The 25,482-nt window shown below is 49.5% G+C and overlaps 1 protein-coding gene across 1 annotated transcript in view; it reads right to left on the bottom strand.

Annotated features, from left to right (window-relative positions):
* The window catches only part of MEGF9 (multiple EGF like domains 9), a 55,428-nt gene continuing 29,946 nt past the window's right edge, over positions 1–25,482 (bottom strand). The window contains exons 2-6 of the mRNA XM_054174488.1: positions 24,430–24,631; positions 10,903–11,042; positions 7,291–7,434; positions 5,607–5,879; positions 1–934 (exon numbers count right to left, since the gene is read on the bottom strand). Coding sequence (XP_054030463.1) covers positions 480–934; positions 5,607–5,879; positions 7,291–7,434; positions 10,903–11,042; positions 24,430–24,631 — 1,214 coding nt within the window. The 3' untranslated portion in view covers positions 1–479. The remainder of the gene's footprint in view (positions 935–5,606; positions 5,880–7,290; positions 7,435–10,902; positions 11,043–24,429; positions 24,632–25,482) is intronic.

Genomic DNA, 25,482 nt, shown 5'->3' with positions numbered 1-25,482 from the left:
TTGTGTTTGTTTGTCCTCCTTTCCAAACAAGTTTATATCAGGAACTAACCTGAAGCCTTTACAAGGTCTGTTTCCTGAAAATCCACTGTTGATTGGTGAGCTACTTGTCAAACTAAAGGCTGCAGACATGAATGTTAAGTTGGCTGGAAATCAAATAGCTTCTGATGAATCATGGGGTACTGCTTTCTCCACCCCACCACCCCCCTCACAAAACCACCCCACTGTTTTCAGGTCAGCATAACCAAGTCTTGAACAACAGTGGCTTCTATGGAGAGCAGGATGCTGAACACCTTTCACCACGTTACCTGAACCTTGGGGGTACTACACTGATCTGTTCGCATGCGAGCTACCGCAAGCCCAGCACAAGAGTATCTGAAGAGCAAATTCCTCTGCGTGGAGCCTCGGCACGGATCCTGATATCCCTTCCATAAGCCCTGGAACTTCTTCGAGCCAACTCTGGACTAGCTGGGGCACTTCTTCTAAGCTTTGAAATTATGCATGGGAGTCGTCAGCGTCAGCTGTCCGTTGGGTGCAACTTCATTGCCATCATCTTCCAGCAGCCCTGAAACGTCAGCATTGGGGATGCTGTCATGGTAGCTGCTGAAACTGATGTTGTCCTCTTTGAGTTCAATGGTCCAGAAAGGAGCGTTAAGTTTCCTGTTTTGATACTCACGGTACATGTAGACAGCCCCCACAAAGCCCATCAGGAGGACCACAACGATGATGATCACTGTCAAAATGATGATGTTAAATTGAGTCCACGACACGTCTGCGAAGGCAGAGGTGCTGTTGTCAGAGGAACTCACAGGAAAGAGAGTCTGGGTAGTTGTTGGGGACAGAGTGCTGTTTGTCACTGCTGTTGGAAAGGATGTTGCCTTGCTGGCATTTGGAGCAGAAGTTGTGAACTCCTTTGTTTCTGGGGCAGGAGTGGCTTCTACAAAAGAAATTTAAAGTGATAAATAAATACATGCCAATAATACACAAATAAAACCATGCCAAGGTGCAATCAAACACCAACAGAAGAGATCTGACATTTCTGTCACAGCAATGAAGTCTGCATTGGTCAAGCTGGTATTGTTTCAAGAGAGTTAAAAATCACAGAATTAGAGAATGGTTTGGGTTGCAAGGGACTTGTAATGGTCATCTAGTCAGCCCCCCCTGCAGTAAAGCAGGGACATCCCCAACTAGATCAGACAGCTCAAAGTCCCATCAAGTCAGACCTTGAATGTCTCCAGGGATGAGGCCTCCACCACTTCCTCAGGCAACCTGTTTGAGTGTTCCACCACTGGAAAATGGTTGGCCAGGGTTGGGTTGGGTTTTTAACTAATTCTGTGTGCTAAGTGCTCACTAACTGCAGCATTCCTCAAAAGATGGAAGGATGGAGGGAGCCATGATTCAGTGCTAGATACATGAGCTCAGGATGAAAGCAAGCAAGGCTTGCTCATACTCAGACCAAGAAAACAGGGCTCTACCAAGCTCAGCAGAGTTTGGACTTTGCACCTAATGAGTGCAAAGTTTAACTTGTCTGTGTGGGCTGCACAGTCCAGCTAGGAGGACACAGTGACTCCAGGAGCTCAAACCTTTCATGGCTGGCACACAAGATGCAGGATTATGTTCACATTAGAATTGTTGTTTCTGCCTTACTGGTACCAGAAGACCAACAATGAATAAATGACCCACGAGTGCCCTGCCATCACACTGGTTAGCAATGAGTCCCAGTGTTTGCACTGCTTTATATGAAAAGGCAAAACAACCCCAGTTCTGCTTTTGAATGAAGAAGTCACACACACATCTCATGGAACCTGCAGTCTGCATTAGCAGAAGGCAACCAAACCACAAAACCAGAGCAAAACAAAAAGGACAGTGGATGCTTTTTTGAAGCTTTCAAATACAGCAGAAACCAGTTTGGATCCTGGTTTGGCTTCAGCTGCTGGCATGTATCCACACATGAAGGATGAGAACATGGGAACTACCAGACTGTGCCACAAGCTCTCTCTTCCTCTGCTGCCTGTTCCCAGGCACAAAATAGCCAAGAACCTGCCTTGCTTCCAGCAGATTCCCTTCTCAGATCCAGGAGTCAGACACAAGTTAACAGCAGCGATCTCGTAAGTGGGATGCATTTTATTGCACCTTCTTCAGAGCAGTTGAGCTCTAGCTGTCGGAACGCACCATAAGAGCCTGTGCATTAAACTTCCAAATGTACCTGACAAAGCATTTTATGCACTGGAGTAACCTAAGCTATTTTAGATTCTCAAGTCCAGCAACTCTCCAGAAACTGAAGCCACAATCAACCAAAATATTCTCTACACCTATTGCTCCACAGGACTCTCAGTTCCCTCTTTCCCACTCTCTTCCATTTCTCTTTTTGCTATCAGAAATGCCATTTCATTTTAAACCCACTTACAGCTGCAATTACAGCTGAGCTGTGCTGTATTGATCCAGCTCTCCTGAAGGAAACATCTACTAATTATGACTGAGGAGGAGAGTCACTTCCGAAGGACTAATTTTGCACTAAGTTGCATCTCCAATGGCAACAGGAGCTGGAAATATTCAGCACAGGCCCTCAGGGGAACTCCCACGAGTTAACTTTGGGCTGTCAGGTTCACGATTCAGGCAATGGAGAAAGAAGTTTATCTGGAGGGGGCCTCACACCCCTAATTTAGGCTCATGCTCAGAGTTTCTCCCTGCAGCAGCTCCTCTGTTCTCTGCAGCTCCTGCCTTAGGTTGATAAGGATAATCAGGATGCTGAATGCCAGAAGTAATTTCTCTGTGGGGTAACAGGCAGAATTTCACAGTAGGAAGCAATGTGACAAGGAGCAAGAGGTTCCTGGGTACAGCTTTGGGAGAAGGGCATGAGGAATTCAATCATCCTTTCCAAATTCATTCCTTCATCAATACTGAATTCTTGGCAGACCCTGCCAGTAGCTATAATTAGAAAAAAACCAGAATGGAGACAATGGCTGATTCACCAGCAAGGAAGCTGGACTTTTCTGGGCTTTATTTGTGAGTCAGCATCAGCTAAGTGCTGGCAAGGGGGGACATGGGTGAAAACATTTCCTGGAGCTGAGGGTAACGTCATGGTGAAACAGTGCCATGCTCCGAGTCGCCTTTGGGCTGATACAGCGATGCCTGTTTCCGCTCACCACGGCCATGCCAACCCTCCAGATGTCCTCAAGCAGCTCCTTGAGAGCAGCAGCTGCTCAGTCAATGGGCTGCTTTGGCAGCTTTGACACAAGCGTCATATCCAGCTGCTTGATTGAAATGCAGGCTCTGAAAAGCTTCTGCTACCTCCTTCAATGAATGAGCAGCAGCAGGAGCCGGGGCCGTGCCAGCAGCCCACGCGCCAGCTCTCACGGAAGGCTGCGGTGCTCGGCTGGGTGGCACGGGGCCACCCTGCGTCGCTAAGTCCTTGCTGCTATGCCTCACCATCACAGCAGGAGCACCATCCACCCAGGGCTTGAAAACACTGACTCTGGTTATCCCACACATCTTTTGAATACTTTCTCCATCAGCCTTGCAAGCATCAAAATCTTGGTCAGGTTTAAGATTCTGAACAGCTCCTGTAGCTACTCAAGGTTGGGTTAAGCTTTGCCCAGGCTGTTCAAAACATGAGTTCAAGACATTGCTGGAACATGCCCAGCAAAGGGCAGCAAAGTCAGTGAAGGGTCTATAGAACAGGTCTTCTGAGGAACAGCTGAGGGACCTGGGGTTGTTTAGCTTGGAAAAAGGGAGGGTGAGGGGAGACCTTCTTCCTCTCTACAGCTCCCTGAAAGGAGGTGGTCCTTGGTCTCTTCTCCCAAATAATTAGCAATAAGATGAGAAGAAAGGGCCTCAAGTTGCACCAGGGCAGGTTTAGGTTGGATATTATGAAAAATTTCTTTACTGAGAGAATGCTCAGGCATTGTAACAGGCTGCCCAGGGAGCTTGTTGAATCCCCCTACCTAGAGTTGTTCCAAGCCCATGCAGACATGGCACTTCAGGCCATGGATTAGTGGATATGGGGGGGGCTGAGGGGTATGGTTGTTGGATTGGTGTTCTTCAAGATCTTTTCCAGCTTAAGCAATTCTATGATTCTATGATTCTCTGCTGTCTTATTTCAGCTGCAACCACTTACACAGAGTCTGATTTCACTCTTGAAGCTGCTCAGAACTGGGCCACTTAAATGCAAGAGTGGTTTAGGAAAATCTTAACCTGAAACTAATTAATGCACAGGACCTCAGCTGGTCAAATTTTAGGCATCTTGTGTGTAAGAAACTGGAAGTAAACTGGATGCTGGTTTAATTGCTACACAAAAAGGGGGGGGGGGAAACAGGTGTCAAGGAAACAGGAATGCTAGGAGAGTGTGTCCTAGTGCCTTAGAAAGGGGACAGGCTTTCCCCACATCAGGAACTGGCTGTAACAATGCCTTAAAAATACAACTCCATGGTGAAAACTGCAAGTGTACAAGCAAAGCCATACAGATTGATTTTGCTGAAGCAAGGTCATGTGGCTCTTTGCACAAAGACAGAGCTGTGCAGGGGGGAGATAATGGATGACCTGATGCAAAAGTGCCATTCCCAGCCCTGTACTGGTACAGTTACAGCTAATGAGCATTCAACTTTTTTGTATTGATCATCTCCCTGTGCAGAGGAGGACTCTGTGATTATACCTCAGAGCAGCATGAGAGTGAAAACCACATTAGCTCCTAATGGAAGACCTGAATTAAATCTGTGTTGGTGACAAGGACGAATTTGGGCCCAGACACTTTCCTGAGCTCTGTTGTTTTTTTTGCCTAACACATGACACCAGTACTGTTTCCATGCATGGAGCTGGAGATCCACCTTGTGGGCCAACCTCCTGATAACCACTGAAAGAACAAGTTAAGAACCATTTTCTCTTATTTTAGTATGAGACCTCCTGTACAGTAGCCTAAGTACCAGAGCTAGTTAGAGTGATTGGCTATTGGAATGGGCTGCCCAGGGAGTGGAGTCACCATCACTGGAGGTGTTTAGGAAGAGACTGGATGGGGGTGCTGGCTGCCATGGTTTAGTTGATTAGATAGTGTTGGATGATAGGTTGGACTTGATGATCTCAAAGGTCTTTTCCAACCTGGTTAATTCTAATTCTAGTTTGCAACCAAGATACGACTTCCAGTGTCTTGGATGTGGACTGACGAGAGCTCTCCAGAGGAGGTACCAGTAAATGCTGATGTTTACTCATTGCTAAGCGTGGTCCAAGCAGTTATCATCTGTAGAGCATCAGGAGTGACAAAATATCATAGGAAGACAGTTTCTAGAGAACTAGACAGTGCTATGGAATGGAATCATCAATGCAGATAACTCAGTGGGCACTGAGAGATCAAACAGATCCAGCAAGGAAAACCTGTAAACCTGTATTTAAATGCACTGCAAATAGTTTTTGTTTGCCAGCTTGTTCACTGCCACAGTCTGGGTGCCAGTAGGCACCAAGGTGTTACAAAGGTCTAGCTTTCTCCCCTGTACCACACGCCACATGAATCTAAACCAATTTGAACCATTAACAGTACTCCTTCCCCAGCCATCAGGCAGCTTGTTCCCACCTGAGCTGCACAAACAAGCTTCCAGAGGGATTTGAGGCGCATGGTTTACCTTGCTTGGTGCAGTTGGTCCCCCCGGGCTCTCGGGTGTAGCCCTCCTCACAGTGCTCGCAGTGGAAGCCAGCCGTGTGGTACAGGCAGCCCAGGCACTCCCCGCTCTCCGGCTTGCAGACGCTGGGTGACCGCGCGGGGTCCACGTTCCCGTTGCATTTGCACCTCACGCAGATGCTGTCAGAGTTGTAGTAGCCGTTGTCACACTGGTTGCAGTTCAGGCCAGTGTACCCAGGTTTGCATTTGTCACACCTGGGGGCAGTTTCACCAGGCTCTGAAGAACACAGAAAGCAAACCAGGTATAGAATCACAGAAGCGTTCCGTTTGGAAAACGTCTGTAAGATTGAGTTCAACCATTCTCTAAGTGTACCAAGTCTGCTCTTAAGCCATGTCCCTCAGAACCACATCTCTGTGTCTTTTAAATACCTCCAGGGATGGGGAATCAGCCACCTCCCTGGGGAGCCTGTTCCAGTGTTGAGAACCCCTTCAGGGAAGACATTTCTTCTACTATGCAACCTAAACCTCCCCTGGCTCAACTTGAGGCCATTTCCTTGTGTCCTAGCACTTATTACTAGGACAAAGAGACCAACCCCAAGCTCACTGCAACCTCCTTTCAGGCAGTTGTAGAGAGCAATGAGGTCTCCCTCTCCCCAGCCTCCTCTTCTCCAGGCTAAACAATCCCAGTTCCCTAAGCCTCTCCTCACCAGACCTGCTTCACTGTCCTTCTCTGGACCACTCCAGCACCTCAATGTCCTTCTTGTAAGTGAGGGCCCCAAAACTGACCCAGTATTGTGTCCTCCCCAGTGTTGAGTACAGGGTGATAATCACTTCCCTGGTCCTGCTGGTCACACCACTGTTGATAGAGGCCAGGATGCCACTGGCCTTGTGCCATAGCCCTTTTGCAGAGAAACACCTGCTGCGAGATTTGTTTTGTGGGACCTGACCACATGTCACTGTGGTAAAAATCAGCAGCCACTAAGCATTAGCCAATCTCAGATTTTAAGTTCAAAATATAACTTCTGAGCTGCAGCAATTCCTCTGTTCCTAGGGGAAAAAACACATCTTAGGGTTTTTTGATGCCTCATACCAGCATCAGAGAGCATGCTCTGCACGTTGCTAAGCAAACCGATTGCTATTGCTGAACATTTCCATCTCAAACAGCCAATTTTAGAAAATAGCTGCAACTGTGCTAGGGATGCTAGCAACCTGCAGGAACTTTTTGACCTATGCAAAGCCAGAGGTGGCTTGAGTGTAAAACTGATTGAGGACACATAGAAGTTCTCTTGATGTTTATTACATCTATGATTTCTTCTCTCGTTCCATGACAGTAGAACTTTAAGATTGGGGAATCTCTGCCTGGACTCCCATGGAGATGTTCAGAAGAAGTATGGATGGCTATGTGGCACTGCTGACCATCTCCTGTACCTCTCCTGGCTACCACAAGCTCAGCAGTTTCTCTCTGCAAAACTTTGCAGGTTCTGTAGCAAAGCATTTCTGATGCCTCCACTGCACAGCTGCTTTCACAAGAGGCAACACAAGCACCGGGGGCACATCGCGGAAGGTGCTGCTTCCAACAAGGTGTCCTGGTTGCCACAAAGAGGAGATTCATGGGCTATAAAACACCAATTTCATTGAAAAGGGAAAAACTCATGATCTGAGGAGTCAGAGCAAAATGAAAGCCTTACGGATTTGGCAGGTGCCGGTGGAGGCCACAGTGGAGCATGGGCAGCGGTGGCAGGCGTGCACAGGATGGTCACTCCTGTAGAAGCTCTCCTTGCAGAGCTCACAGTGGTCTCCCTCGGTGTTTTCCTGGCAGTCCAGGCAAGTGCCTGGGGAAGGAACAGGAACACGTTTGGCAGCAGGAATTGGAGCAGAACATTTGGAGCAAGGATCAGCGTGGAGCGCTCTCAATTAGCAGAGCTCACAGGTGGTTGCGGATGCCCTCCGGCCAAAACATGGTCCTGGCCTCTTCTGACGCTAGTGCCCACCTCCATACACACACACACAATGTGAACAAGTAGGCAGCCCCAGCAGAGAGGCCCACAGCTCATCACTTTGAAAGGTCAGTGCAGGTAAACACAAGCTATCAATATTAAATGGTCCTCAACAAAAGGGGTTTCAGTTTGCATCTGTGCCACTGAGATGGAGTCTTGATGCTTCCAATCCCCCACATCTGTGAGGGGTCCTTTCAATTTATGCCTTTTCCCTTTCATGTGTGCAGCCTCTTCCTACAGTGCAGAGATGGTGGTCAGGGGTAAGGAAGTGCCACCATCCTGCTCTGGGGGCAGATGGCTCCATGCCACCAGTGTGGCTCCAGCTTCTCCATCCCCATTCCAGGCACAAAGCAGCAGCAATCACTGACCTTCCCAGGGCAACAGAGCAGAACTGGGTGTTCATGTGAGCCACCTCCCCTTCCCAGGGAAGCCCCTGAATCAGAAAATGAACGTGCTGTGTCTTAGCATAGGCTGTGTCCTAATGGCCCTCTAAATTACATTTTGATACCATTGTGACCAGAGAAAGAAAAATCTCCCTAGTTCCAAAACGTGGCCTCTATCAAAAGCCCATCCATCAACAGGAACATCCTGTAACTCAGCAGGCTCATCCTCGAGGTGGCAGTGACCCGAGGGAAGCTTGGATGATTAAATCCCATGTACAAGAACTCCAGAAAGGCAAAAGCCACCTTCTAACAAACCAGGGCAGCACAGAGCAGTTTATTCACTGCATATATAAGCACAGAGAGGAGATTCATGGAGCTAATCTAGCACTGCTGTGGGGATATGGAAAAGGCTCATCTCAACATTAACCACAGAAAAAATCCTGAATTAGGTTAATGCTGGCTGCTAGAAAAACCACAGCAGATTTTCTGATTCATATTGGAAGGGTTTGGCTCCCTTGCAAGCCCAACAAGCTGCACAGCCCCTACTGTTCTCTTTCCACACTGATGACACTGCAGCTGAGCTCCCCCGAGCAAGCCCACCCTGGTGCCAAGGGCAGGAAGCAAAGCCCAGCAGCTGCTGCTTTTGGGCAGCAGCTGATTCACCCCACGGTGGGGCTGGCAGCACCCCGATGACTAAGGACGCTTGCTCGGCGTCTGCTCCCACACACTGTTTGCTCTTCACCCAACAGCTTGTCAGACACGAGCCAGTGGTTTTTGTGGGAGAGATGTCAGGGTTAGAGGGGAAAATTATCTGCTGGGCTGGGTTTCTCCAGTTGCAAACCTCAATCAGCTGCTTCAGTGGGATGCCGGGGCCAGACTGGCTCACACGGAAGGTCAGTCTGCCCCATCAGCAGCAAGGGTGCCTTGAACCATGCTCTGCAGGCATTAACGGTGCCATCAATCTGGAATCACACCTGCATTTTCTGTACAGTCTTGGTCATTTCAGGACCAATGTCTTTCCCATCACCAGAAATGACTCCCATTTATCTGCATCAAGCCTGCAAAATGGCTGCGTTTCCAATGAGTCAGCAAGTTGCTCAGCCATGCAAAGCACGCTTGGGCTTGCAATCAGGTATCGCTGTGGAAAGCCTTAATAATTAATAGCACTTCCCATCTTGATAATGCCCTCAGGAAGGATCAGACCTCACAGTACCCCAACTGGCAAGAAGCAACCAAACTCATTGTACAGACACAACACGGAGCACAGGGGTCGTGTGGAAGGAAGCGCCGGCGCCTGGGGAGCTCTTGCTGCCTAATTTCCAGCCCAATAATTTTAAATCTCCCCCCTGGGCAGAGCCAGGCTGTGCTGAACCGGCTGCAGAGACAGCAGAGGGAGCCCGAAGTACAGCATTAATGTGAAAGAAACCTCCAACATTTGACAAAGACTACACACAGTTGATGGAAAGCTGGGGAGGTCACACAAAGTGCAGGCTCTGGAGCAGGCCGAGTGCACCACGTTACTTTATTAGATGTGGGGCTCTCATTTTTAATCTGTTCTGGGTTTGTTGGGTTCCCCCACCCCTGCTGGCAAATAAAGCAGATGGAGGAAAATGTGAAAAAGGGGATTTCTGTCCAATCAACAATAGGTCATTAGCCACGAGAGGAGTTTTCGTTGCAGTGCTGTGGTCGGTGCATGACAGCCCCAGCAGAAGGGCTGCCTGAACAGCCCCATCCCTGAGACAAGCTCTGTGCTGGGGTTTGGATTGGTTTTTCTTTAAAAGCAAGAGGAGGGGGAGCACTGAGGGGCAAAAAAGGAAGAGCAGATTATCTTACTCCTTCACAAAGCCCACACACCCAGCTCCAAATCAGTAACACAGCTGATGTGTGCACAGCTTTAGGTTCAACTCTACATCCTTCAGTACTGGTAGGACAGAAGCCCACAGAGTTCAGGCCAGGAATAAATTCATCCTCAAGCAGTGCAGAGGTGTTGTCTGCAAGCACCCCTGACACTGAGCAGGATCAGAGCATTGAGCAGTGCGGCTGCCCATTCCTCTGCTGCAAACACAAAGGCCACAAGGGAACAGACACTGGTGCAGAAATTGCCCAGAAACACCCTATTTGATGAGCTCTGCCTCTCTGCCAGCTACACAAAACCCCTGCAATGTTTCTTAAATTACTGCTGCTTTCTAGGCTCCTGGTTAAATATCACAGGACTGCATTTTAGCCTGGAAGCTTTGATGAGAATGTGGATTTTGAGGTGTTGAGTTTTGTTGCTGGAGTGGGGATTGTGCAGGCAGCCACATAACATTGCTCCTCTGGGATCTCTCCTTTCAGTGAAGATGGGAAAGCAATAAGGTTTCCCCCCTGCCCTCCCATGAGCTCTTCAAGCACAGGTGCCTCGACATTTGCACTCTATCAGCATCCATGAGAGTGAGACAGTCACAGAAATAGTCAAGGAAAATGAACAAGACAAATTTATAAGGAGTGGGAAAAATTAATGAGGTGCTGCCAGGTTTTTTCCATCACTAATCACATTATCTGTGGCAGTATCAGCCACCTTACATCAGTGCCAGTACAGTACGTGTTTCCAGGTAAACAGCAGTTAAAAGCTCCTTAAAAGCTCGTGTTGTGTATTTGTGTAAGTGCAGAGAACAATAGAGCACTGATTTCTGATAGAGACTGCAGAAGGAAGGCTCTGCACTGCAGCCTGGGGTAAAGAACACAGCCCTTACAACCAGGACAAGCTCCAACCTTGCCCCATGTTTTCATTTTGGTTTGAAGGTAAAGACTCTGGGTGTTCAAGGCATAAAGATGCAGATGAAGAGGATGAGTGTGGAAGTCTGCTGAAGGAAAATGGCAAAAACCAGAGATGGAGGAAGCAGGTGAGGTCTGCAGCCAGCATGGTCACAAGAGGAGTTACCTGTTAAGGGGTTGCAGGTTTTGGAGTGGTTGTTGCACTGGCACGGCTCACAGCTGGTCTCATTAACCCTGTAGTAGCCATCACTGCACTGGTCACACTTCAGGCCTGTGACACCAACTTTACACTGGCATTGCCCAGAGCTGCACAGAGAAGAAACAAACAGTGAGAGCTGGATGTGCTGGGAGGTATTCAAAATACAAACCTGTGGTCAGGGTTTTGGAAGCCTTTTCCAGGGTGGAGAACTCTGTCCAGAAATGCCTGCTGGAAACAAGACATGAAATCCATAGGCAGCAATTTCCAAGAAGTGATGGGAAGTTTAGGAAAGGCTGAGTCTCTGCAAAACCAGTTGCCCTGACAGAAATTTCCAGCTGGGCACCAGAAAATGTCACTCATTGTGGAGAGCCTTGGCCCAAAGCCATCCCAATGGATCAGTCAGAGCAGATGCTCCAACAGCCTCTCTCCAGTCCCAGCTTCATCAGGCACCTGCACCACTCCCGGGTCCTGGGATGCCCATGATCACTATACCTGAACAATGAAAGAGCACCCACTTGGACAATCACCTCCCCTCCACACTGGTGCTGAGCAGCACCTCCCAGTTTTCAGGCGAGTGGACAATTCCTGCTCACCACCTGCCCTCCCAGCTCCCCCGAGGGCCAGCACAGCAGCTCAGGTGTCTCACTTTGGTTTCAACCCAGGCACCTGGCCTCCTGCTTCTCCTCCATGATCCTGTTCCTTCCACACAGTATCTCCATGGCCACCTGGACAAAGCTCTTCCCTCCAGTCGAATTCTCCTACCCAGTGGGAGCCAGGGAAACACAAGAGAGTTTTCCCTTCCCCATCAGTTTCCACTACAGCTAACCCCAGGCAGGAGCATGTTTACTTGGGCACTGAGTCTGGCTGCACAGAGGGTGGAGCTCTACACAGTTAAAACAGAGGGAATTGGTGTTAGTTGGCACAAGCAAATACCAGGAGGCTATAAAAAGCATAGGTTACCCTCATTCCTTTGGCTTTCCACACCAGTCCCTCCACACAGAGGCTTCAAACCCACTGCTTTCATAAGCAGCTTTATATACGAGCAGCATTTAGGCTCAGCTCTCAGAGGAATTACAGGAATGGAGAAAATGCTCTTTCCCATCAGCCTCCCAGCACAGCAACTGCCAGCTACAGCTCATCCCACCTGCACACGTGGAACCACTAACACCCCAGCCAAGAACAAGAGAGCACACAAGTGCCCCTCTGCATCTCCAGTAGCCCTGGGGCCACAGGCAGGAAACCTCAACCCCTGCAAGGTGTGCTGCACAGGGAAGCCAGGATTTGGGAAATCAACATCAGAGGATCCTAGAATATACTATTGAAAGGGACCTCAAGGATCATCTGGTCCAAAGTTTCTTGGGAAAAGCATGGTTGGCCTGGGACTCCAGGAGATGATTTGGTCTTCTTCAGAAGATGGACTGATCTGCAGCTGAGGATGAGGCAGGTAGCACCCATGGAGCTCCCCCCTGCACACTGCTGGATGCACCCTCCTTCTGTCTCTCCCCTTAAGATAACCTCCACTCCACTCATACACCTTTTTCAGTCAGTATTTGAGGGTCTGGTGTGCCTGCACAAAAAGAATCTCTTGTTCCCCTCACTCCTCCTGGGGAAGGGCGAGCAGCACATGATCTGCTTCTAAAAGCCCCCAGGAAAATCTGCTGCTTCCAGCTCAGAGAGGCTGAGGCTCCAAAGGCACTGGTGATGTGCTGGTTTGATTTAAAGTGCAGGAGACTGCAATGTTTTGGGGAAGGCAGCACTTCTGGTAGAAATTAACATCATTTAGTATCTCTGCTGTTCATTTGCTTGCCAAAGGAAGAGGAAACACTCAAAGGCACACCAAAACACAGAACTCAGCCCAAGTGGCTACACAATTAAATAGTTCCAGAATATGAAGCTCCAGGCATATTAAATGGACTGACTGCAAGAAGAAAAAAGGAAGATGATGTTTTCTTGCTCTCTAGACCATTATCTGGAACTGCAGCAGGCAGATGCAGAATTCAAAAGGGATGCTGTTAAGCAGCTCAGTTATGTTTGACTTTTAAAGAGCTTTTCACGAGACCTAACATTAATCCAAATGTTGTCACAGTGTTTAAAACAGGAGCAAACAAAAAGCAGTTTGTTTTTATTTGCTTCTGACCACTGCCAGACAGATAGTCCTGCAAGGGGGCAGGGAACAGGCAGAGCCAAGCAGGGAAAACCAACTATTTGGGGCAGAATCTAATATTCAGCCCAAAAATGCATCTTCTGGGGATGTGCCCTATGAGTAGGACTTTGCAGAACCAAGCACTGGAGGTGTAGAACCTTCACCCTAACAATGTTCTTCCTGGAGTCCAGGGTGCTCTGTTTTATTCTCTCCTACCCTTCCATCAAGCCTTTATCTTTCTCCTTCTTCTTCCTGGCTTGCATCTTCTATCCAGCCTTCCACTCAATTCCTTTAAAGGAGGTTTATTTCCCCAACAACTCTGCTAGAGCTCAATGCAGCATTTTGGGACAGTATCCCCTGATTTTACACATTAGCTTAAAAAGAACAGGAAATAAAGCTTTTCTCCTTTTTTTTTTTTTTTTTAAGGAAAAACAAACCAAAAAAAGGACAGTTTTGGAAAGTTTGGGTTTAATGCCTCTCAAGCAGACCTTTTCTCAACATGTTACACATGGCACAGAGCCAAGTTCTGCATGTGCAAGAATTAAATCACTCAGCAAATATAAAGCTTTGCCTGTGGTCATTGCTTCCATAGAATAGAGCCCCCTTACAACACTCCTTTTCATAGCTCCAGTCCAGTAAAGGCTGTCAGACACTTTTTAAAGCAAAGGTCAATGATATAAATGCATTGAAACCACAAAAAGAATGAAAAAAGAAAAAAAAGAGAGAGAGAAAGTCCTGTTAACAGACTGATTGTGCCCATAAAAATCCAGAAACTTGAAAGAAAAGAGCCACAGTTTAATACTTGCACAGCGAGAACTCAACTGGATTTTGAGTATCAGCCAGGAATTTCTTTTTCTGGGGGATGTGGGGGGAAGAAGGGGGAAGGGAACAGGGAAACATTTTGATGCAGCAACATCAATTACTCAACTCCATTTCAGATGATTATTAACTCCACTGAAGCCAGGCAGTTTTTAGCTCTCACAAAAGAATCAATGGGAGGATGTGTTGGGACAAAACCAGACTTTGAGTAACGAAAAGTCTCCTGCCGGCCTTGGTTTCTGCTAGACTTTTATGAAAACACTTACTTTAAAGACTGTGTAGGTAGTGTGCATCACCATCACATCATCCATCAACTTTATATACATTTCCTGATAATTAAAAACATCAGCAGCAAGAGATCCTGGCAGAAGGAGCAGGCAGCGATTAGCCAACCAGTGGGGATAGGGACAGACCACGTGCGAGTGTGAGGCTCAGACCAAGCGAGCCAACCCTCCAGGGGTGAAGGCTGCATGCCAAGTCTGGGACCCCCCCAAGGCAGGAGCATGTGCATCTAATCACCTTCAGCCCCTGGGCTTCATGTTATGCCTTAGGAGCTGCTGTCTGAGTACCCCCAGGGCGATAGCCTGGGGCTGGATGACACTTGCTGGCAGGATTCAGCTGCCCAGGGGAGCAGCACACCACCAGACACTGAGGAGAGGGCTGTGAATAAAAGCTAAATACTAAGCAAAGGGGGATAGCCTAACCCCCAAAATATGTCTGCAAAAGCCAGTCTGAATTCACTCCCACCCCCCCACAATCCCCTTCCATTGCACCCATAGGAACCACCAAGGAAGCTGGAAATGCCATTACTGAAGTGATTTGTGCCACTGGTGGCAACAAGCCATCCCCCATGGTGGGATTTTACAGAGGACTGCAGCTTGACAGCTATAGACCTAAGGGGATACAACAGAAATCCCCTGTTCTGTGTACTGCTTGGGCTGCTGTTGAAGAAAAGCATTGTAGATAGTTTTGACCCTGCTTGAAAAGTGTCCTAGGAGCAGAGCATGGAGAAGAGGTAACACCTCCTAAATCCTGTCTCATGACTGGCTTGAATGAGACTGGTTTGTGTTGGAAGGGACCTTAAAGATCATCTGGTTCCAACTTCCCTGCCATGGGCAGGAACACCTTTTTCTGAACTAGGACGCTCAAAGCCTTGTCCAGCCTGGTGCTGAACTCTTCCAAGGATGGGGCAGCCACAAGTTTGAAGCAGCAGAGCATCCTGCAGATATTTTTTTTTCTGCCAGGTCTGATGGCTGAGGAAGGACACTAATGGAACAGGCTCTGTCTGACAGCTTGGGCAGTGCCCCAGCCCTGCATGGCTCAGCACAGGGCACCACAGGAACCTGAGGCCTCATCACAAGGGAAAAATAAAACCAAAGCATTAAAATCTCTCTGATCTGAGGCAGATCTCAACGTGCCATTGCATCTGCAGCAGGTCTCACTCCTCCTCCACAGACACATCCTTAAGATAGCAGGGACATGACAGACACAAGATGGATGGGAAGACAGAAGACCATCGCCTTAAAGGCTGTGGGGAGACATGCTGTGCTGGTTTAATGGTGTAACAGAAAACCCTCAGCAAGCTCCAGTGGTTTATTTTCTTCTTTTATTTTCTTTCTTTCTTTTTTTTTCCCCCCCCCCCCAAGGAGAAGGGAAGGGAGAAATTCATTTTGAATGTTTTCCCAGCTGCCAGAAAAACCTGGATGCCCAGCTGCCACTGACAGCCAGGGGCTGCCTGACCATGTCAGAGCCAGCCAAAATGGTCCTGCACCAAGCTTCTGTGCCTTTAGCTTTAAAACATATGGGACTGTAAGGTTTTGAGGCTGTCAAAGGAAGAGGGAGCTCCCATGGGTCTCAAACCAGGGTATGAATATGGATGAGCCACACAACATCCCTCATGGCTTAGAAGAGGAGCTTTGCTACATACATTTACCACCTTCATCTTGAAGCACAGAACATACACAGACACCCCTTGCACCACAGCATCACCCAGGACCATCCCCAGAATCACAGAATGTTAGGGGTTGCAATGGACCTCTAGAGATCATCTAGTCCAAACTCCCTGCCAAAGCAGGATCACCAAGGGCAGACCACACAGGAACACACCCAGACAGGTTTTGAATGTCTCCAGAGAAGGAAACTCCACAGCATCTCAGGTCAGCCTGCTCCAGGGCTCCATCACCCTCACAGTAAAGAAGTTTCTCCTCATGTCGAGGCTGAACTTCCTGTGTTCTGTCTCTACCACTGTTCCTTGTCCTGTCACTGGGTACCACCTACAAGAGACTGTCATCTTCACCTTGACACACACCCTTCAGATATTTATTGGCATTGATAAGATCTCCTCTCAGCCTTTTCCAGACTGGTGAGGTTCTGTGCTGCCCTGAGAAAAAGGAAAGCAAGGGCTCCAGCCAGCCCTTCCCTGACCCAGCAGCATCTCCAGCTTTGCCTGCCCATCCCCTCCCAGCCGCTGCTGTGTAATCCCCTGATTACAGCCGTGCCCATCACTCATCCCAGCAGGGCCCGGGGAGGTGTTCCTGCAACAGCCACAATTAACAGCACTGACAACACTCAGGATGAATGGGGAGAAAGCCTTGCTGAACCATGAGCCTCTGTAAAACAATCCTCATGAAAAGGCTTTGTCACACTTTGATGGAGTAAGACAAAAGGATGATGCAGAAGACGAGGAGGATTCAGAAGCGACGTGGCTAAGAGCAGTGCATTTCTCCAGCGAGCCCAGCTCCTTTCGTGCCGATTCCTGTGATGTCTGACAGCAGGCAGGGGACAAATCTCTCTTAACGTTTTCTGGGCAATGGAGAAAAGTTAACATTTGAAAGCCAAAGGGCTCCAAAACACCTTGTTGGAAAATCAAAGCTGTTAACGCTCACCCCGAGCAAACCGAGAAGCCTTGTAGCCCACGTGTCGATTTTCCTGCAGGGTAATCAATTTGATCCCCAGCAGGCAGGGAAGCAGAGAGCCGCAAAGAGCCCCAAGGCGCACGTGGTTGGGCTTCACCTCCTGGCTGCCTCGGCTCAAACCAAAGCCACCAGCAGCCCCAACGCCTCGGAGGCAGGGTTAGTGTGAGCACGGCCCCGCTCAGAGCCGCCTTTGTGGAGGGCAGAAGAAGCAGAGCTTTATGGCGCTGAACATTGGGCCATTGTGCGCCGCATTCCTCGCTTTGTGCCGGGGGCCGGCATCTGTTTAGATGGCAGCCCTCGGCCGAGAGGGGACACCTCGCGGCTCTGAAAGGCCGTTCTGTAAATGTCAAAGGGCCACCTTGTCTGGCCAGTGCCGCCTCCGTGGCCCCGGCTCCCCCGCCGAGGATGCCCCACGCTGTTGGGAAAGTCAGGGAACTCCAGCCCGATGCTGCGCTGTCTCCTCTGCCTGCCCTCCCGGCACCACCCACCAGGACCTTGGTGGTTGGGGAGGAAGAGATGGGAAGACCACCATGGCCCTCAAGAGTGAGGTTGGATGGGGTCCTCTGTAGTTTGGCAGCAAAAGGCTAACCACAAATTCTCAACCCCAAACAGCAGATCCCACTTCCCAGAGCACCCCCTGCAGATCACAGCCATATGGGGATGGGACAGGCAACCTTAATGCGGAGGAAGATACATCAGCAGGGAAGGCAGAGACATGGGGCTGGGCCTGACTAGATGCAATAGTTTTGCCCAACATAGTCCTTCCATCCCCCAGATCTCTACTGATGCCTCCTTTCAGGCAGCAGAAAAAGGCATGGGGCACGAGCAGTGCCTGAAGCCAGGCTGGGCACCACCCTCCTCACACCAGAATTCAGCTGCAAGAGCTTAAAAAGTTGAGAGCCAATATTTTTTTTGAGGGCAGTCAGTGTTTACCAGAGCAGCAAGTCTGCAACAGACAGCACAGGAAGGGCAAAGCCTGGTAGAAAATGAACAAAATAGCAGGATTTCTGAGAAGCCACAATTACTCTAGGGGAGATGATAACAATCTACCTTCTCCTGCCGACTGGCCCAGTCACTTATCTCCCATCCCTGTCTGCAACCCAATATAAATGGGCACAGGTACAATGTTTACCTGCTTGTGGGGGAAGAGAGGAGGAGAGCTGATGGGATGTGAAGGGTCTAGGAGTCCATAATAGGAGAGAGATTTAGACAATCAAAAGCACACAGGAAAAAAATATGCTCTAACAGGGTATTCTTCTGCTTTTGTGACGTCCACATGCAACAATTTCCGCTACAAAAAAGAATCTGTTCTCTGCAGTGGTGCTGACAAAGCATTACTGGGTGATAATGAGCCACTGCCTGTGCTCAGCCAATCTAGAAAAGGGAGAACAGTCTTCTTACAATTTAGGGGGAAAGAAAAGGAAAAAAAGGAGAAAAGAGAGTGTTTGGGTTTTGTCCTTTTAAAAACATTAATCCCCAAGGAGTTGTGCTTCCAAGGTCTTACCTCCAAAAGGGAGCAGTGCCCAATGTGGTTTACATCAGTTCCACATACAGTGGAATGGAAATACAGCTCCCAGGCAAAGAGGAGACATTTCAGAAGTGTGGTGACAGTCTACAGACAGAAAATGAAGATTTTTCTCTGGGCAACGTGAGAACTCCATCACCTGCCCCCAGATCACGTCCTGTAGTTGGGATGGGCAGAAGCCCTGGGAACATGAGGTCTCTCTCATCTAAAACCATGAGCACCTTTCCTGCACAGGCTGGTAAAAGCTCCACAAACCCCTCAAATTTCAATGGATCTGCACTTTCTGACTTAGAGGAATACCCCCAAATTCTGCCCTATGCAACTTCATACCACAAGATGTTTAAGGTGGGTCTAGCTGTGACCCATCTGTGTGCTTGCAAGGCCATCAAGACCAATGTTCCTTATTGCTTCCCCTACTCCATGATCTCTGCATCTTTTCACATCTCACCACCTCTACAAATGCAGTGTGCAGCTCTCCCTGCCCAGCTCCCCAGACTCACTTAACTCCCCCGAGCCCTTATTCAAAGAACCTTAACAAAGAACATTGTCCAGTGCTGCTGACCTTACTCTCACCAGCAATGCTCTTGCAAATCCATATGAGTTTGGGTCACAAGATCAGCCCCTCCAAAGAGAAGCCCTACAAAGGATGCATACAGGGGATGATGATTGTCCAGCTGACAGCATTCCCCTTTTCAGCCTCCCAGCATCCCTGCTCCAGGGCACAGCCACATCTATAAATGCTCTCAGGGACACTCTGCCTCAATTTGAACACAAAGCATGAGACCCCCTTGAGGGAGCAAAACATCTCTGAATTAACACTTTGGTATTTATGAGCAGGCTTTATCTTGCTTTGCTCCCCTTTTCTAAAATGGAAATGAGTGACAGGAGCTGTCCCCAGCATGACTTACAGCGAGCCTGCAGCACACACCGTGCATGAACCAGGATCCCACACTGCAGAGCTGTCCCCAGCCAGCAGTAAGGGCAGGCTGCTTGGCTACAAAGAGAGCAGAGGGCTGCAAGTGTGGGCAGTGGGTTCCAGGACCAGACATGAACCAAAGCTAACATCACCTCCAAGCTCCACATTGAAGCTTCTGCTTCCCATCATCCTTCTGCATATAGGGAAACTGAGGGATGGGCAGAGGGAGTGACTTCAGTTGATTCACAGACTCCAACTCATGTCTGCTTTCATTAGGGACACTGACAGCATATTCACAGACCCCAACTCATGTCTGCTTTCATTAGGGACACTGACAGCATATTCTGTGTGTTTAGAGCTTTTTAAGGCACCTGGGAAAACCTAACCCAGATTAGATGGTGAGGCCAGGCCTTCTTAAACTTCCCAGGGATCCTTAAACACCCAACAGCAGCCACAGCTCTCCTCCTACTCATCAGTGCAGGTAATGATGCAACAGAAGCTGAAGGGTGCATCATTTTATCTTCCCTGGAACTGGAGCAAGCTGGTTTAAAACACAAAACCTCCCAGGGGAAAATAGAATCGAGGACTGAACCCTTCTGCCAGGCAGTAGAGTCTGACAGCACCTGCTCTGCTCACAGCCCTCCTCCTCCATTCACATCCCTAACTGAGGGGTGCAAGAGCATCCACACAAGGAAAGCTGCTTGTGAGCTAAGTGTTCAAGGTCAGGTTGGATGTGGCTTTGAGCAACCTGGTCGAGTGGAATGTGTCCTTGCTCATGATAGAGAGGTTGGAACTAGAGGGTCTTTAAGGCTGCTTGCAATCCAAACCAGCTTGATTCTAAACATGCTCTCCCTGCAGCTGCAGGGCCACCCTTCAGAAAAAAGCCACAATACCCTGCATGCTGGGCTAGGAACATCTGGAATGAATGCCTGGCAAGAGGTAAATCAGGGTAACACTACCTCTCCCTCCCTGCACTGGGGTACAGAAAATCCCTATGCTAGCACACAGCAAAGAAACCATCAGAGTCCTACACCTCTGGGTCCCGCTGGGCTATACCCTTGGCCAAATTTTACTTGTGTTTGCAGCCCAGTGTGAGGCTGGACAGTGCTGCTAGCAAGGTAGAAAGAAAAGAAATGCAGAGTCATTTGAAATCTGCTCACCACTCTGTACCACCCACTGCCTCTTTCAGGCTGGGCTCTGCCTGCATGCAGCTCTGCTCTGTTAAATAACCCAGCCAGAGGGCTAGTCTGCATAGGGACACCATTTCCACCTGCATTTAATTGTGTTGGTGCAGGGTTGCTGCTTTGCAGCACGAAAGTTTCCCCTCAGTTCAGCCCCCTTTCTTCTCACCCTGGGCTTTGCAGGCAGATCCTGCCAGGTCCTGGGCTTGCCCCCGAGGGCTGCTGTGCCACTGCCATGAGTCAGCTGAGGACATCGATGGCATTTTAGGCAAAGCCACACAGCAGGACATGGAGGGCAGGAGTGTGCCAGGTGCTGCAGAAACACTGCCAGGAGCTCCAGAGCTCTCATCACTGTTCCAGCTGGTGGGGATGGAGACCACTGTCCCCCTCAGACCACCTTTGCTGCTTCTGGCTTGGCTCCTTGCCCAGCCAAAGGGAATAGGAGATGGGAGGTCAGGACTCTGCTTACATAAAGAAAAAAAGGAAAATAAATGCCATGGGGTGCAAGCCTAGGGGATGTGGGCTGGCCAGCCTGGCCATGGTGACCTTCTCCAGCAGCATCACCTTTGCCTGTTCCACCAGAGAAGGACATTCCTGCTCCCTCAGAGGAGAGACAGCTGGGAGAACACAGCTTTCAACTCAAGGTGCCTAAAAGATGGTGAGAGATGCAGCTGGTGGGGGCAGCTCCCAGCTGGGAGCATGTCACCACAGGCTGGTGTCACCACCAGACACCCTGCCAGGCACAGGCACCATCCCCCAGGCTCTGCAGCACAGCCCTTCCGGCTCAGCCCATACACCCACATGAGTCACTGCCATTCTCCACTGCTCTTTGACCTTGACCATGGTCCCTGAAACTTTAGATTCTTTCTCCACCCTTCCTCTATGGACTATGAACACTTCCAGGCCACAGCTATCTTTAGCAAGCATCTACACAGCATCCAAGCCAGTGCAATGTGGGTTTGATCTGCGGTTTCTAGGCGTCACCGCAACAGGGACAACGTACTCCCCTCCTGACATGTGCCAGCCCTCTCCACACAGCCCAGGACTGCATCCAGCCCCACACAGAGCTCCAGCTCCAACAACACACAGCTTTTCATCTAACAAAAAGCAAAAGAGCATGGAAATCCGCAGCCATCCCAGAGGAGGGATCTGTGCAGATCTCCCCAGAGAATCAAAATTAAACCACCACCAAAAGAGACCTTTGATTAGCGGCCACGGAGTCCGTTCACAGCGACAGCGTGTCAGGTCAATGTTCACTCCCAAAATCAACTGTCTGCCTGGGGAAAGGGATTTTTATTTATTTATTTATTTGTTTGATGGTCTGCATTTGAGGTCTAGTTAATAAACAGCACACTTGGGTGTGCCATCTGGCCAGCCAGAGAGCAGGGCGAGGAATAACACTAATCACCAGCATAGGGTGGTGCTTTTAAAGGCTGCGTTACAAAAGCCTGGGTGAGCTGATTGCAGAGCTATCAGGCACGTTTTGTGTGCCCCAAGAGCTGAGCCTTCAGGCAGTCTGCCTCTCCAATCAGCCACTATCAAAAAGGCTCAGAGTCCAAAATTCTGCTGCTGTTTTACTCGGGGAGCGATGGGAACAGCAGCCACTTCTGCCTTCAGCCAGCACGCCAGCGTTAACCCTGCCAGTTAGAGTTGGGCTGGTGCTTTAAAACCACCCAACAAACCCCAGCAATGAATAATCCAGCTGACAGTATTTTTAATGTCAACAGGTGGTGGTTGCTGGTGTTACCCAATGCTTGGGTGCCTCATCCCAAGCAGGGATTGCCCAAAGGGGTGTGCACAGCTTACCCAGGGACGCGGCGGCAGGTAGGCATCAAACCCACAGCTCCAGACCCAACGCTTCCAGAACAAAAGCCAAACAGCTCATTCCTGGCTTCAGACACACATCTCCTTGCTGTGCAGAAGAGACTGTCCCACCCATTGGGACAGACCCCCAGCCCAGGGACCGACCCCATGCTCCTGCCCCAAAGCATTTTGTATCCCAACTCGCCTTCCTGTACACATCTCCGTGCAGAAGGGCGCCCATCTCACAGCCATGCTGGTGCCCCCAGCCCTACAACACAGACAACTGACCTAATTTTCCTCTTTTTAACACCCAGAGGTCATCTCTGTCGGCAGCAAACCCCTCTGAGCAGAGAACAGAACCATCTCTGTTAATGCCACTCCTCCTCCCCAAGACTTCCTCCAGATTTTGCCCTGTGCTATCTCTTCTAAATGCCCAAGGATCTGCACCTGCTACGTCCCTAAAAGCTGTAAAGTGGTGCTGAAAAGAAGCTAGAGAGGCTCTCTGCCATTTCTGGATCCTTACACATTGGGGTTGGGGTGCGAGGGCTCTCTACTTGCATGAACTCCACCTCATCCTTCTTCACAACTCACAGCACCTCACCTGAAGTTCCCAAAGGTGTTTCTTGGCTCACTCCACACAGCAAGACATGGGGAGATGCCACCCACATCTGTGCTTTGCCCACTGCCAGGTGACTCAGAGTCAGGGTAAGAACACTCCCTCCCAGTCAACCCAGTTGCTCCAGTAGCACCTCCCTCCCCTCCCAGCCCTCAAAGACAAGGTTTGTCCCATCTGCTTTTCTGCCCTATTTGCCCCTCCAGTAGAGCTGACCAACTTCAGCCTTTCCAGTCCATGGCAAACCCTGATGCTTCAGGATACATCTTCCCATACCTAAAACAACCACTAAACCAAAAATTAAACAAGTGAAAAACTCCACACTCTCCACCCCCAAGAATCACCTTTTTTAGTAAGAAGGGCACTCCAGGCAACTGCAGCATTACTTTTAAGTCCTGATTTTTCAGAGCTTATGCAAGCAGACAAATGCAGCATTGAAACAAAAAGGACATCAAGAGAGGGGCTGGGTGTTTGGAGAAAAGAATAGATGTATAAACCAATTACAAACAGCATGTCCCTGCAGAACATTTCGATTCTGACTCAGCCCCAGCCCTGGTGGCAGAGGGCAGGTGTTCAACACACGCTGAGTCTGGACCAAACCCTAAAAGACAACAAAGCTGATGCCAGCACAAGGCCACCAGTGGAGTAGAAGCCCTCTGCACCTGCACACAAGTACTGCATCCCATGCAGGGCCCTGAAGAAGGATCAGGGGCTCTAGGAACACCTCTGCTGTTGACTTTCTGGTGCCAGCCCAAGACAGGAGCCCACGAAGGCTGGAAGTCACTGCAAGATGGTTGGTTTCTTGGGGGTCCTCCTCCAAGTAGAGATTTTGCAATGTGCTGCCCTGAGCCAAGGGTCAGGCTGCTGCTTGGACTCTTTGCAGGAACACAGAGACACCCTCAACTCAGCCACAAATCTCTAATGACTGACAGATCACTGGTTGTAAAGAAGAATAATTGCGTGCGGGCTTTTCAAAGGCAAGATGTGAGGGCAGGCAGGGTGAGCTGAAGAGGAACACATTCATTATCCAAGAGCTGAAAGGACCAGCTAGGGTGACTTGCTTAACACAGCAGAGGAGAGGAGGCAGCAAGGTTAAACAGCAGGCTAGGCAAGGGCAGAGCACAAAGCTCCACTTGCCTCTAGTGTAACAAATATCCTCTCGGAAAACAAACTTCTCCAAAGCTCCTCCGCTCCCCTCCTGAGCTGAAGCGTGAAGGCAGCCCCATCAATAGGGACTGATGGACACAGAAGACAGAGGAGAGGCTCTGCTGCCATACAGCTCAGAAATGCAAGTTCAGTCCCTTGTGGGCTGCTGGGGCTTTTGCCACAGCTAAGGATATTTGTATAATCCAGATCTTGAAAGAGAGGAAAACCACAGTTCATGAATGTGTATAGGGCCAGCTTCCTTCCTGCCTTCGCTTTCCTTGGGGATTTTTTCCTTACGTTTCTTTTCAATACTGGCACCAGCTGACAAGATCCATTCTTGCCTGATCAGCATCCCAAGTGCCAAACCTCCCCCAGGCCCCATGCTGTGCACACAGTCCCCAGGAAGGGCTCAGTGAAACACCACTTTACTTACTCATCACACTGGGCAGTGGTGGAGCCGGTGGGGCTGCAGCTGCAGGGATGGCACCGCTGGCTCTCTGGCTCCAGGTAGAAGCCCTGGGCACAGCTCTGGCACCGCAGCCCTGTGTAGCCTTCGAGGCAGGGGCACTGCCCTGTTGTGCTGTTGCATTCGGTGGTGCTGATGCTCCCCACGGCGCTGCAGTTGCACAGGTCTCCTGCAAAGGGAAAGAGAAGCTGAAACTGGTGGGCTCTGGAGTACAGCACAGAGCGGGACCCTGACCTGTTAGCTTGGCTACCCTCCCTTGGCTTACCCCAGGGTGGGAACTTCATGGAACTGTTTTCATTGGAAAAAACCTTTCAGATCGAGTCCAACTGCTACCCCAGCATTGCCAAGTCCACTACTAGTCCATGGCCCTCAGCACCACATCTACACCACCACTGTAAGGATGAGATTTGCTTCCAAATGTTGACATGATTAAAACATGTCAACAGTGCCTTGGGGTTTGAACCCCCACAGTCCACATTTCAAATCTCTCTCATCAAAGAGCTACAAGATTATCACTGAATTATAGAATGGTTTGGGCTGGAAGGGGCCTTTAAAGGTTATCCAGTTCAAACCCCCTGCAGCCAGGAGGGGCATCTGCAACTACAGCAGGTTGCTCAGAGACCCATCACAATCTGACCTGGCATGGTTCCAGGTGTGGCATCTCCCACCTCTCTGGCAACCTGGGCCAGGGTCTCATCACCCTCAGTATAAAAAAATTTCTTCCTTCTCTCTAGTCTCAATCTCCCTTCTTTAGTTTAAAGCCACCACTCCTTGTCCTGTCACAACAGGTCCTGATAAACATCTTTCTCATAACTGCTCTTTAAGCACTGAAAGTTCCCCCTGGAGTCTCCTCTGCTCCAGGCTGAAAAAACCCAACTCTCTCAGCCTGGCCTCACACCAGAGGGCTTCCAGCCTTCCCGACATTGTTGTGGCCTCCTCTGGCCCTGCTCCAACAGGTCCATGTCTCTCCTGTGCTGAGGACTCCAGAGCTGGCCCCAGCACTGCAGGTGGGGCATCAGC

Source organism: Dryobates pubescens, chromosome 29 (assembly GCF_014839835.1).
Source record: "Dryobates pubescens isolate bDryPub1 chromosome 29, bDryPub1.pri, whole genome shotgun sequence".
Lineage (NCBI taxonomy): Eukaryota > Metazoa > Chordata > Aves > Piciformes > Picidae > Dryobates > Dryobates pubescens.
This window is presented reverse-complemented; position numbering and strand designations above follow the sequence as displayed.